This window comes from Etheostoma spectabile, unplaced genomic scaffold, assembly GCF_008692095.1.
Source record: "Etheostoma spectabile isolate EspeVRDwgs_2016 unplaced genomic scaffold, UIUC_Espe_1.0 scaffold121, whole genome shotgun sequence".
Taxonomy (NCBI): domain Eukaryota; kingdom Metazoa; phylum Chordata; class Actinopteri; order Perciformes; family Percidae; genus Etheostoma; species Etheostoma spectabile.
Genome location: NW_022605571.1, coordinates 844 through 12,002, shown reverse-complemented (window position 1 = coordinate 12,002; position 11,159 = coordinate 844). Strand labels below are relative to the sequence as shown.

General features: G+C 53.4%; 1 protein-coding gene across 1 annotated transcript in view; it reads left to right on the top strand.

Moving 5' to 3' along the window:
* LOC116685698 (ribosome biogenesis protein bop1) overlaps positions 1-10,944 on the top strand; it is a 19,432-nt gene extending 8,488 nt beyond the window's left edge. Inside the window, exons 9-16 of the mRNA XM_032510620.1 lie at positions 1,332-1,474; positions 4,606-4,789; positions 5,732-5,950; positions 7,151-7,198; positions 7,534-7,541; positions 9,302-9,419; positions 10,192-10,277; positions 10,762-10,944. Coding sequence (XP_032366511.1) covers positions 1,332-1,474; positions 4,606-4,789; positions 5,732-5,950; positions 7,151-7,198; positions 7,534-7,541; positions 9,302-9,419; positions 10,192-10,277; positions 10,762-10,915 — 960 coding nt within the window. The 3' untranslated portion in view covers positions 10,916-10,944. The remainder of the gene's footprint in view (positions 1-1,331; positions 1,475-4,605; positions 4,790-5,731; positions 5,951-7,150; positions 7,199-7,533; positions 7,542-9,301; positions 9,420-10,191; positions 10,278-10,761) is intronic.
* The last annotated feature ends 215 nt before the right edge of the window (positions 10,945-11,159 follow it).

Here is an 11,159-nt window from a genome sequence, read left to right as displayed (position 1 = left end):
TAGTCCATGATGGGGGGGGCGTGCCCGGGCTTGTATATTAGTCCATGATGGTGGGGCTGTGCTGGCGATGTATATTAGTCCATGATGGGGGGGCGTGCCGCGCTGATATTAGTCCATGATGGGGGGCGTGCCGACGCTGATAATAGTCCATGATGGGGGCGTGCGGCTGTATTATGTCCATGAGGGTGGGGCGTGCCGGCGCTGTATTAGTCCATGATGGTGGGGCGTGCTGGCGCTGTATATTAGTCCATGATGGGGGGCGTGCGGCGCTGTATATTAGTCCATGATTGGGGGCGTGCCTGGCGCCTGTATATTAGTCATGATGGTGGGGCATGCTGGCTCTGTTATTAGTCCATGATGGGGGGCGTGCTGGCGCTGTATAAGTCCATGATGGGGGCGTGCTGGTGCTGTATATAGTCCATGTGGGGGGGGTGCCGGCGCTGTATATAGTCCATGCGGTGGGGCGTGCTGGTGCTGTATAATAGCCATGTGGGGGCGTGCTGGTCTGTTAATAGCCCATGAGGGGGGGGGTGCCGGCGCTGTATATTAGTCCATGCTGGTGGGGCGTGCTGGTGCTGTATATTAATCCACGATGGCGGGGGGTGCCGGGTCCGGGGGGGTCTGGAGGGGTCCGGGGGGGTCTGGGGGGTCTGGGGGGGGTCTGGGGGACGTTACCGTGGTTGCGGGAGGGTGTGCCGGTGGTTATAAAACGATTATTAGACTATGAAATATGCCGACTCTGATATGTTCATACAGCCTCCTCCAAACAGACAGGCTACTCGCCGTTTTTAGGTGAGACGCCATGTTTGTAGTCCAGCTGCGATATGCAAACTGTCACTTCAAACGTTGCATTAGACTTTTCCCGTTATCTATTTTTGAGAAACGCTGCCACTCTGGCGCCGTCTTCCACACGGTGGAGGACTGACCACTAAAACGAGGCTTTCTGGTTCTCTCTTCAACCTGTCCCCAGTGGGTCGGGCTAATCCAACCAAAGAGGAAACAAGGGGGGTGTTCTGAAGACAGACTGTTACCTGTGAAACAGGGGTGCTCTGTAAACACCCCCATTAGTAGTTAGTGCTTTCCCCCCATAGACCGTAACGGTCGATGCTTCCAGCTGATGAATAACACGGCAAAACATCAGCCAATCAGAATACTGGTCGAGCCAGAACCTATCGACCAATAAGTGGACTAGTCCACTGGGAGGTTACAGCCCTAGTGTGGGTGTGGATAAAGTTATTTGAATGTGTGTGGTTGTTGATAAAGTTATTTGAATGTGTGTGGGTGTTGATAAAGTTATTTGAATGTGTGTGGGTGTTGATAAAGTTATTTGAATGTGTACAGGAAGTGATGACGGCTCCGTGAGGTTCTGGGAGGTGTGCTCGTCTCGCTGTCTGAGGACGGTCCAGGTGGGCGGAGCCGTGAAGAGTCTCGCCTGGAACCCCAACCTGTCTGTCTGTCTGCTGGCTGTCGCCCTGTAAGGACCTGTCTGTCTGTCTGTCTGCTGCTGTCCCCCTGTAAGGACCTGCCTGCGAGTCTTGTCCCCTGGCTGTCGCCCTTAATGACCTTTGTCTTTCTGTCTGCTGTCTGCCTGGCTGTCCCCCTGAAGGACCTGCCTGTCTTTCCTGTCCTGCTGGCTGTCGCCCTGTAGGACCTGTCTGTCTGTCCCCTCTCTGTCCCCCTGTAAGGACCTGCCCTGTCTGTCTGTCTCCTGTCTTCCCCCTGTGAAGGACCTGTCTGTCTGTCTCCTTGCGGTCCCCCTGTAGGACAGGTCTGTCTGTCTAACTTCTGTCGCCCTGTAGGACCTCGGGGGGTTGCTGTCTGTCTCCTAGTCGTCTGTCCCACCTTAAGGCCCGCCTTCTGTCTGTCTCCTGGCTGTCCCCCTGTAAGGACCTCTCTGCTGCCTCTCTGCTGTCCCCTGTAGTACCCGTGTCGTTGTCTCCTGTCCTGTCCCCCTGTAAGACCTGCCTTGTCGTGTCTCCTGTCGGCCCCCTGTAAGACCTGCCTGTCTGTCGTCCTTGTCGTCCCCCTGGAAGGACCTGCCGCTGTCTGTCCTGCCTTGCTGTCCCCGTAAGGACCTGCTGTCTGTCTGCTCCTGCTGTCCCCCTGTACTGGCCTGTCTGTCGTCTGTCTGTCCCTGAAGACCTTTGTCTGTTCTCCTTCTGTCCCCCTTTAGGAACCGCCTGTCTGGTCTCCGGCTGTCGCCCCTGTAAGGACCTGTCTGTCTGTCTCCTGTCTGTCCCCCGTAAGGACCTGCCTGTCTGTCTCCTGGCTTGTCGCCCTGTAAGGACCTGTCTGTCTGTCTCCTCCTGGTCCCCCTGGAAGGACCTGCCTGTTCTGTCCCCTGTAAGCGGACACTTGCCTGTCTGTCCCTGTCTCCTGTCTGAAGTCTGTTGTCTCCTTCTGGACATTGTCCACCCTGTAAGGACCTGTCGTCTCGGCTGTCTGTCTCCTGCGCTGTCCCCCTGTAGGACCTGTCTGTCTGTCTGTCCCCTTTAGTCTGCTGGCTGTCCCCCTGTCTCTCTGTAAGGACCTGTCTGTACCTTTCTGACTGTCTGCCTGCTTGTCTAGCCTCTCTGCCCCGTAAGGACCGGTCTGTCCTTGCTGGCTGCCCCCGTAAGGACTTGTCGGGCTGTCCCCATTCTGAACAAGGACTGTCTCTGTCCGCCTGTGCTGTTGCCCTGTAAACGGACTTGTCTGTCGTTCGCTGTTTCCCCTGTAAGACTGTGTCCTGTCTGTCCCCCCTTATAAGGACTTGTCTGTCTGTCCCCCCTGTAAGGACCTTTCGTGTCTGTCCCCTGTAGGATCTTCTGTCACTCATCTGTCTGTCTGTCCCCCTGTAAGGGACCCTGTTCCTGTCTGTCCCCCTGTAACTACTTGTCCTTCGGCTGGCTTGTCTCGCTTATAAGGACCTGTCTGTCTGTCCCCCTGTAACGACCTGTCTGTCTGTCTCCTGGCTGTCCCCCTGTAAGGACCTGCCTGTCTGTCTGTCTCCTGGCTGTCGCCCTGTAAGGACCTGTCTGTCTGTCTCCTGCTCGTCCCCCTGAAGGACCTGCCTGTCTTATACCCCTGTAAGGACCTGTTTGCTGTCTGCTCGTCTCCTGGTGATCCCCCTGTAAGGACCTGCCTGTCTGTCTGTCTCCTGGCTGTCCCCCTGTAAGGACCTGTCTGTCTGTCTCCTCTCTGTCCCCCTGTAAGGACCTGCCTGTCTGTCCCCCTGTAAGGACCTGTCTGTCTGCCTGTCTGTCTGTCTCCTGGCTGTCCCCCTGTAAGGACGCTGCTCGTCTGTCGTCTTATGTCCCCCTGTAGCCGCACCTGTGCTGCTGCTGCCTGTCTGCCTCTCTGTCCCCCGTAACGGACCTGTTGCCTTCTGTCTCCTCTCTTCCCCTGTAAGAACCTGTCTGTGCGTGGCTGTCCCCCGTAAGGACTTCGGTCTTCCCCGCGTAAGCTTGTCTTGTCCCCCTCGGTACAGGACTCTGTCTGTCTGTCCCTCGCTGTAAGGACCTGTCTGTCTGTCCCCCCTGTAACGCCATGTCGGTCCCCCCTGTAACCTTGTCTGTCTGTCTGTGGCTTGTTCCACTGTAAGACCGTCTGGCTGATCTGTCTGTCCCCCCTTAGTAAAACCTGTACTCTCTGAACTGTCACTGCTGGCCTTCCCCCTGTAAGGACATGTCTGTCTGTCCCCCTGTAACGACCTGTCTGTCTGCCTGTCTGCTGGCTGTCCCCCTGTAAGGACGTGTCTGTCTGTCCCCCCGGTACGACTCTGTCTGTCTGCTGGCTGTCGCCTTGTAGGAACCTTCTGTCTTTCTGTCTCTGCCTGCCCCCTGATGACGACCTGTCTGTCTGCTGGCTGTCCGCCATTGTAAAACCGTCTGTCTGCCTGTCTGGCTGGCCTACATGTTCCCCCTGTAAGGACCTGTCTGTCTGTCTCCTCTCATCGTCCCCCGAGCTGTCTGTAGTCCCCCTGTAATCCTGTCTGCTCGCTGCTGTCGCCTCTCGTCCCCCTCCCCTGTAGGACCTGTCTGTCCTGTCCCCCCTGTAAGGACCTGTCTCTGTCTGTCCCCCTGTAAGGACCTGTCTGTCTGTCCCCCTGTAACGACTTGTCTGTCTGCTGGCTGTCGCCTTGTAAGGACCTGTCTGTCTGTCCCCCTGTAACGACCTGGCTGTCTGTCCCTGGCTGTTTGCCCTGTAAGGACCTGGTCGTCTGTTCTGTCCCCTGTAACACCTGTCTGCTGCTTGCTGGCTGTCCCCTGTAAGGACATGTCTGCCTGTCCCCCTTGTAAACCTGGTCTGTCTGCCTTCTGCTGGCGGCCCCCTGTAAGGACTTGTCTGTCTGTCCCCTGTAACACCTGTCTGTCTGCTGGCTGTCCCTTGTAAGACCTTCCTGTCTTCTGTCGCTGGTCCCCGGAAGGACCTGTCGTCCCCCTGTAACGACCTGTCTGTCTGCTGGCTGTCGCCTTGTAAGGACCTGTCTGTCCCCCAGTAAGGACCTGTCTGTCTTTCTGTCTGGCTGTCCCCCAGTAAGGACCTGTCTGTCTGCCTGGGACCGGCCCCTGGTCCCCTGATGATCTGAGTTTCAGGGAGTTGAACGTGCGTTCTGTGTTTCAGGGACTCGGTGGTGTTGGTCCTGTCTCCCTCTCTGGCAGACAGACAGGTGGTCCTGTCGTCGGAGCGCCTGCTGTCTGCCCCCCAGGAGGCGGAGCCTAACGAGGGGGCGGGGCCAGTCACCTGGAGCGAGACAGAAGGGGAGGAGCTTACGCAGGGGATCCGCCTCAAAATCCAGCACCCCAAAGTAAGAACTACCCCTGTGCACTACCCCTACCTCTGGACTCCTCCCAGGCTGCTCAGGAGGTCTCTGGACTCCTCCCAGGCAGCTGAGGAGGTCTCGGACACCAGCTGCTGAGGAGGTCTCTGGACTCCTCCCAGGCTGCTGAGGAGGTCTCTGGACTCCTCCCAGGCTGCTGAGGAGGTCTCTGGACTCCTCCCAGGCAGTTGAGGTAGGTCCTCTGGATCCTGAGGGCTTGCTCCCAGTCAGTTGTCGAGGATTCCTGGACTCCTGAGGAGGTCTCTGGACTTCTCCCAGGCAGTTGAGGAGGTCTCTGGACTTCTCCCAGGCAGTTGAGGAGGTCTCTGGACTCCTGAGGAGGTCTCTGGACTTCTCCCAGGCTGCTGAACTCATGTCTTTAATCTGCTGTTCGAATTTAAATAAAATACATTTTAATTAAATATTAAATACTACCCCAGTATACCCTAGATAATACCCCCCCATAACGTATCCCCAGATATACCCCAGTATACCCTAGTATCCCCCCCGAACCTAATCCCCAGATGTTCCAAGTATACCCTAGATATTGGCCCCCCAGACCTAACCATGTACCTCCAGTAATCCGATTATACCCCCAGAACCGTAATCCCCAGATTTCCCCAGATACCCTAGATATTACCCCCCAACCTATCCCCAGTTTTTTACCCCGTATCCCCTAGATATTACCCCCCCAGAACCTAACCCCAGATGTTACCCCAGTATACCCCTAGATATTGACCCCCCCACCTAATCCCCAGATGTTACCCCAGTATACCCTAGATATTACCCCCCCAGAACCTAATCCCCAGATGTTACCCCAGTATACCCTAGATATTACCCCCCCATAACCTAATCCCCAGATGTTACCCCAGTAACCCTAGAATTGCCCCAGTATACTCTAACCCCCCACCCCGGGGTGCTTTCTGCCAGGCGGTCCAGCAGGTGACGTGGCACGCTAAAGGGGACTACCTGGCCTCGGTGATGCCGGACCACTCGAGCCACATGCAGGTCCTGATCCACCAGCTGAGCCGGCGGCGCAGCCAGAACCCCTTCAGGAAGAACAAGGGGCTGGTGCAGTGCGTATCCTTCCACCCCGTCAGGCCCTACTTCTTCGTGGGGACGCAGCGCTCCGTCCGCATCTACAACCTCGTCACAGAATCCAAAAACTAAGCCAACTCAAGGATCGTCCAGCATGGCTCCCCCGAGGATAGAAATGAACACCACACACCCACACACACACACACACACACACAACACCACAACCACACAACACACACATATAGATAGAAGATCAGATTCTATATAAGTGGCATGATATCTACTCTGGAGGAGATTGTCCCTCCTTCCAGGACCCTTGGTGCCTACTTGCTGTCTTCAGTATTCCTAAAAGTGACAGAGAGTGTCTCATAAGCCTCAAGTTACAGAGGAGTGTCTTCATAGATGCCAAACATTAGCCACGAGACGAGTCCTTCAATGGTGCCTAACAGTTAGACAGAGGAGTGTCTTCTAGTGCCTACAGTTAGACGGAGTTGGCTCCTTCATAGTCCTAAATTGTAGACAGGAGTGTCTTCATGTGCCTAAAGTTAGACAGAGGAGTGTCTTCATAGTGCCTAAAGTTAGACAGAGGAGTGCCTTCATAGTGCCTAAAGTTAGACAGAGGAGTGTCTTCATATGCTAAAGTTGACAGAGGAGTTTCGTCTATAGACGTGTCTCATGGTGCCTAACAGTGTAGAGCAGAGAGTGTCTTCATAGTGCCTAAAGTTAGACAGTGAGTGTCTTCATGCATAAGTAGCACAGAGGTCTCATTGCCTAAGTTAGACAAGGAGTCTTCATAGGCCTAAGTTAGACAGAGGAGTGTTCTCATAGTGCCAAGTTAGACCCATTGTTCAGTGATCTTCATGGTGCCTAAAGTTAGACAGAGGAGTGTCTTCATAGTGCCTAAAGTTAGACAGGAGTGTCTTCATAGTGCCTAAAGTTAGACAGGAGTGTCTTCATAGTGCCTAAAGTTAGACAGGAGTGTCTTCATGGTGCCTAAAGTTAGACAGAGGAGTGTCTTCATAGTGCCTAAAGTTAGACAGAGAGTGTCCTTCATGCCTAAAGTTAGCAGGAGTGTCTTCAATATGCTAAAGTTAGACAGATGTCTCAAGTGCCTAATAGACGAGTGGTACTCAAGTCGCTAAATAGATGTCTTCATGTGCTAAGTTAGAACAGGAGTGTCTTCATGTGCCTAAGTTAGACCAGAGTGATCTGTTGTGTTCGCACAGGTGTCATTGACTGTGTGTTTTCATCGGTGATCTGTGTCTGTGTTGCTCCAGTGATCATGTTATCTGTGTGGTGCGTGTTCTCCAGGTTCATGTGATCTTGTGGTTTGGTGCTGCTCGGTTGTGTTTCCTCCAGGTAACATGGTTGATCGTGTGTGTGTCTCCAGGTGATACATGTGATCTTGTGTGTTCTCGCAGTGATCATTTATTGTGGGTGTGTGCGGCGTCCATGTGTCATTGATCTGTGTGGTCTGAGTGTCATAGTACTGGGCCAGTGATCATGTGATCTGTGTGTGTTGTCCCAGGGATCATGGATCTATGCTTTATGTCTCCAGGTGATCATGTGATCGGTGCGTGTTCTCCCAGGTGATCATTGTGATCTGGTGGTGTCCCTCCAGGATCATGTGATCTGTGGTTCTAGACCATTAATCCAGGTTGCTCCATGACATTCGTGTGGGTGGTTGTCTCCAGGTGATCAGGTGATCTTGTGTGTGTCTCAGTGATCAATGTATCTGTGTGTTGTGTCTCCAGTGATCCATTGACTCTTGTGCGTGTCTCCAGGTGATCATGTGATCTGTGTGCGTGTCTCCAGGTGATCATGTGATCTGTGTGTCGTCCCAGGTCTAGATCAATGTGATCATGTTTTGTGCTACCAGGATGACTCAGTGATCTTGTTTGTCTCCATTTGCTCATGTGATCTGTGTGTTCAGTCTCACGTGATCAGGATTCTGAGTTGCGCCTTCAGCCTGAGTGAGTAACTCGACCTCTCCGACAAACTTACAATGCATGCGGGACGCTAACCCATAATGCACACACTGTGGGTTATCAATCGAGCATTCCACACCACTAAGCCCACCCTGTTGAGTAGAACCGCATTTCCCACCCTAATGCACCCTGTTGAGTGAACAGCATGCCCCCTAATGACCACCGTTAGTAGAATCAGATTCCACCCTATGCCCTGTTGGAGTGGAACAGCATGTCCTCCCCCATATGCACCCTGGGTTGGAGTGGAACAGCATCCCCACCCTCATGCACCCTTTTGGAGTGGAACAGCATTTTCCCACCACCACTAATCATCCTGCTGAATAAACAGCATGCCCACACGCATAATTGCCCCTGCGAGGTAAAACAAGCATCCCACCCATCAAGTGCACCCTGTTGGAGTGGAACAGCATTCCCACCCATAATGCACCCTGTTGGAGCAGTGGAACGCATTCCCCCAGATATGCACCCCTGAGTCGAACACTTCCCCCCATATCCCCTGCTTGAAGTAAACAGCATTCTCACCCATACAGGTGCACCCGTTGTTGAGGGAACATCTTCCCACCATAATGCACCCTGCTGAAGTAGAACAGCATTCTCACCCATATGCACCTGTTGAAGTAAAATCACCATGCATCTGCTAGACCAGCCCCCTAATGCACCCTGCTGAGTAGACAGCATTCCACCCCACTATGCACACCTTGCTGAAGTAGAACGCATTCACCGAATCACCCTTGTGCCAATCCCTAACCCTAGCACCCTGCGAGTAGAACAGCATTCTCACCCATCATGCACCCGTTTGAAGTGAACGCCTCATTCCCACCATAATGCACCCTTCTGAAGTTACCGAACACATTCTCACCCATAATGGCACCCTGTGAAGTAGGAACCATTCCCACCCATAATGCACCGCTGAGTAAGAACAGCATTCTCACCCATATTGCAAACCCTGTTGAGTTAGGCACAGCATTCCACACCCATATGCCCCCTGTTCGGAGTAGCACAGCATTCCAACACCTATTCACCCTGTTGAGTAGAACAGCAATTCCACCCACTAATGCACCCTGTTGGATAGACACATCCCACCCATATGCACACTGCTTGACCTCCTGACCCATTGCACCGTGTATTAGTAACCGCATTCCCACCCATATGCACCCTGTGAGTAGAACAGCATTCCCACCCACTAATGCCACCTGTGGAAGTCCACCATATGCCTTGTATAAACACGCCATATCCCCTTGGAGTTAACATCCTTCTCATCCTCCATAGCACCCTTGCATAACACATGCCTCCTCAATCCCCATAGTGTGTTCCAAAGCATCTGTCCTTTCCCCCCCAACTCCCCCCTGTTGTGTGTGTGTGTTTGTGTGGGTGTGGTTGTGTTGTTTATATTACACCATTCCTGTGTGTGTTTCCACTTCCTGTGTGTGTATAATAACCACTTCCTGTGTGTGTTTCCACTTCCTGTGTGCAGGCACCATAAGAAGGCGGTGCGGGGCGTGGCCTATCACCGCCTGTACCCGCTGTTCGCCTCCTCGGCTCCGGACGACGGGCCGGTCCGTCTTGTCCAGGCCGTCTACAATACTACACCAGTACTACACATCATCGCACATCACATGCACCAACTAAAACAAAAAAAACGCTACTGCGCACTGCACAGTCACTGACATCTACACGTACTACACACAGTACTACACGCATCACTGCACGCAGTACACGCAGCACTACACGCAGCACTACACGCATCACTGCATGCAGTACTACACGCAACACTGCTGCAGTACTGCCTCATCACTGACTGCAGTATCTACACACCAGTACTACTGCTACAACACGTCATACCCACACGCATCCTGCACGCAGTCACTGCACCGTACATGCACCGCAGTCACGCCCAGTACTACATACACCATACCACATCCTTAACAACACGCGTCACTGCCGCATCTCGCCGCAGTAACTACACCAGTACTACACGCAGTACTACACGCATCACTGCATGCAGTACTACACGCAACACTACACACAGTACTACACACAGTACTACACACAGTACTACCACAGTCACTAACACGCATCACTGCATCGTACTACACGCAACCTACACAACGTACTACACAGCGTCACTACCCAACAGTAAATACACCCATACTCACACGATCACTGCACCGCATTAAACGCAGCACTACCCAGCACACACACGCATCACTGCATGCAGTACTACACGCAACACTACACACAGTACTTACCCAACTACACGCAGACTGACATCTAACCACAGTCAGCATACCTACTGCACGCAGTACTGGGCATCTACACACGTAACTACACGTACTCCGATACTAACACGCATCACTGCCGCAGTACACGACACTCATTCGCTCACACTACAGCATCACTGGCGCAGTACTACAACACGCCAGTACTACACGCATCTACACGCTCACTACGTACACACGAGCACTACCACACACACAGACTACCAGCCACGACGCAACACTGCATGCAGTACTATCACGCAACTGCACACACCGTACACCGCAGTACTAATACACGCATCCACTACAACCAGTCACTACAAACGCAGCACTGACACAGCAGTCACTACACAACGACTAGCAAACCAAACTAACCGCAGTATAAACCAACCTACACGCATCACGCATGCGTACTCCCAACGCAACACTACACACAGTCACTAAACACGCATTACTACACGCATACCCCTACACGCAGTACTACGAGCCACAAGCCTACCGCAGCACTACACGCAGCACTACACGCAGTACTACACGCAGTACTACACGCAACACTACCACAGTACACACTGCCCCCCCTTGACCTCCTCCAAACCCCCTGTGGTGTATATGTATTTACGCAACCCCCCTTTCCCCCCCCCCATTTGATGTCCCCCCCCTGTGTGCCCCCTCCCAGTGACCACCTCCAGAACCCCTTGCTGGTCCCGGTGAAGGTCCTCCGGGGTCATGACATCACGGCTGACCTGGGCGTGCTGGACGTGACCTTTCACCCCACGCAGCCCTGGGTCTTCTCGTCTGGAGCCGACGCCACCGTCAGACTCTTCACCTAGCAACCGCCGCCCAGCAACCGCCACGTCAGACTCTTCACCTAGCAACCTTCACCTAGCAACCACCACGTCAGACTCTTCACCTAGCAACCGCCGCCTGGCTCTTTTTATATAACAGTGTTGTTACTATGGTGATTGTGTCTGATTAAAACGTTTCCATGTGAACAACTTTGTTTAATTTTTTGAGCAAGGAAGCTATTTCCAGTTGCTAGGTAACGACATGCTGTTATCTCATTGGTTCACTAGT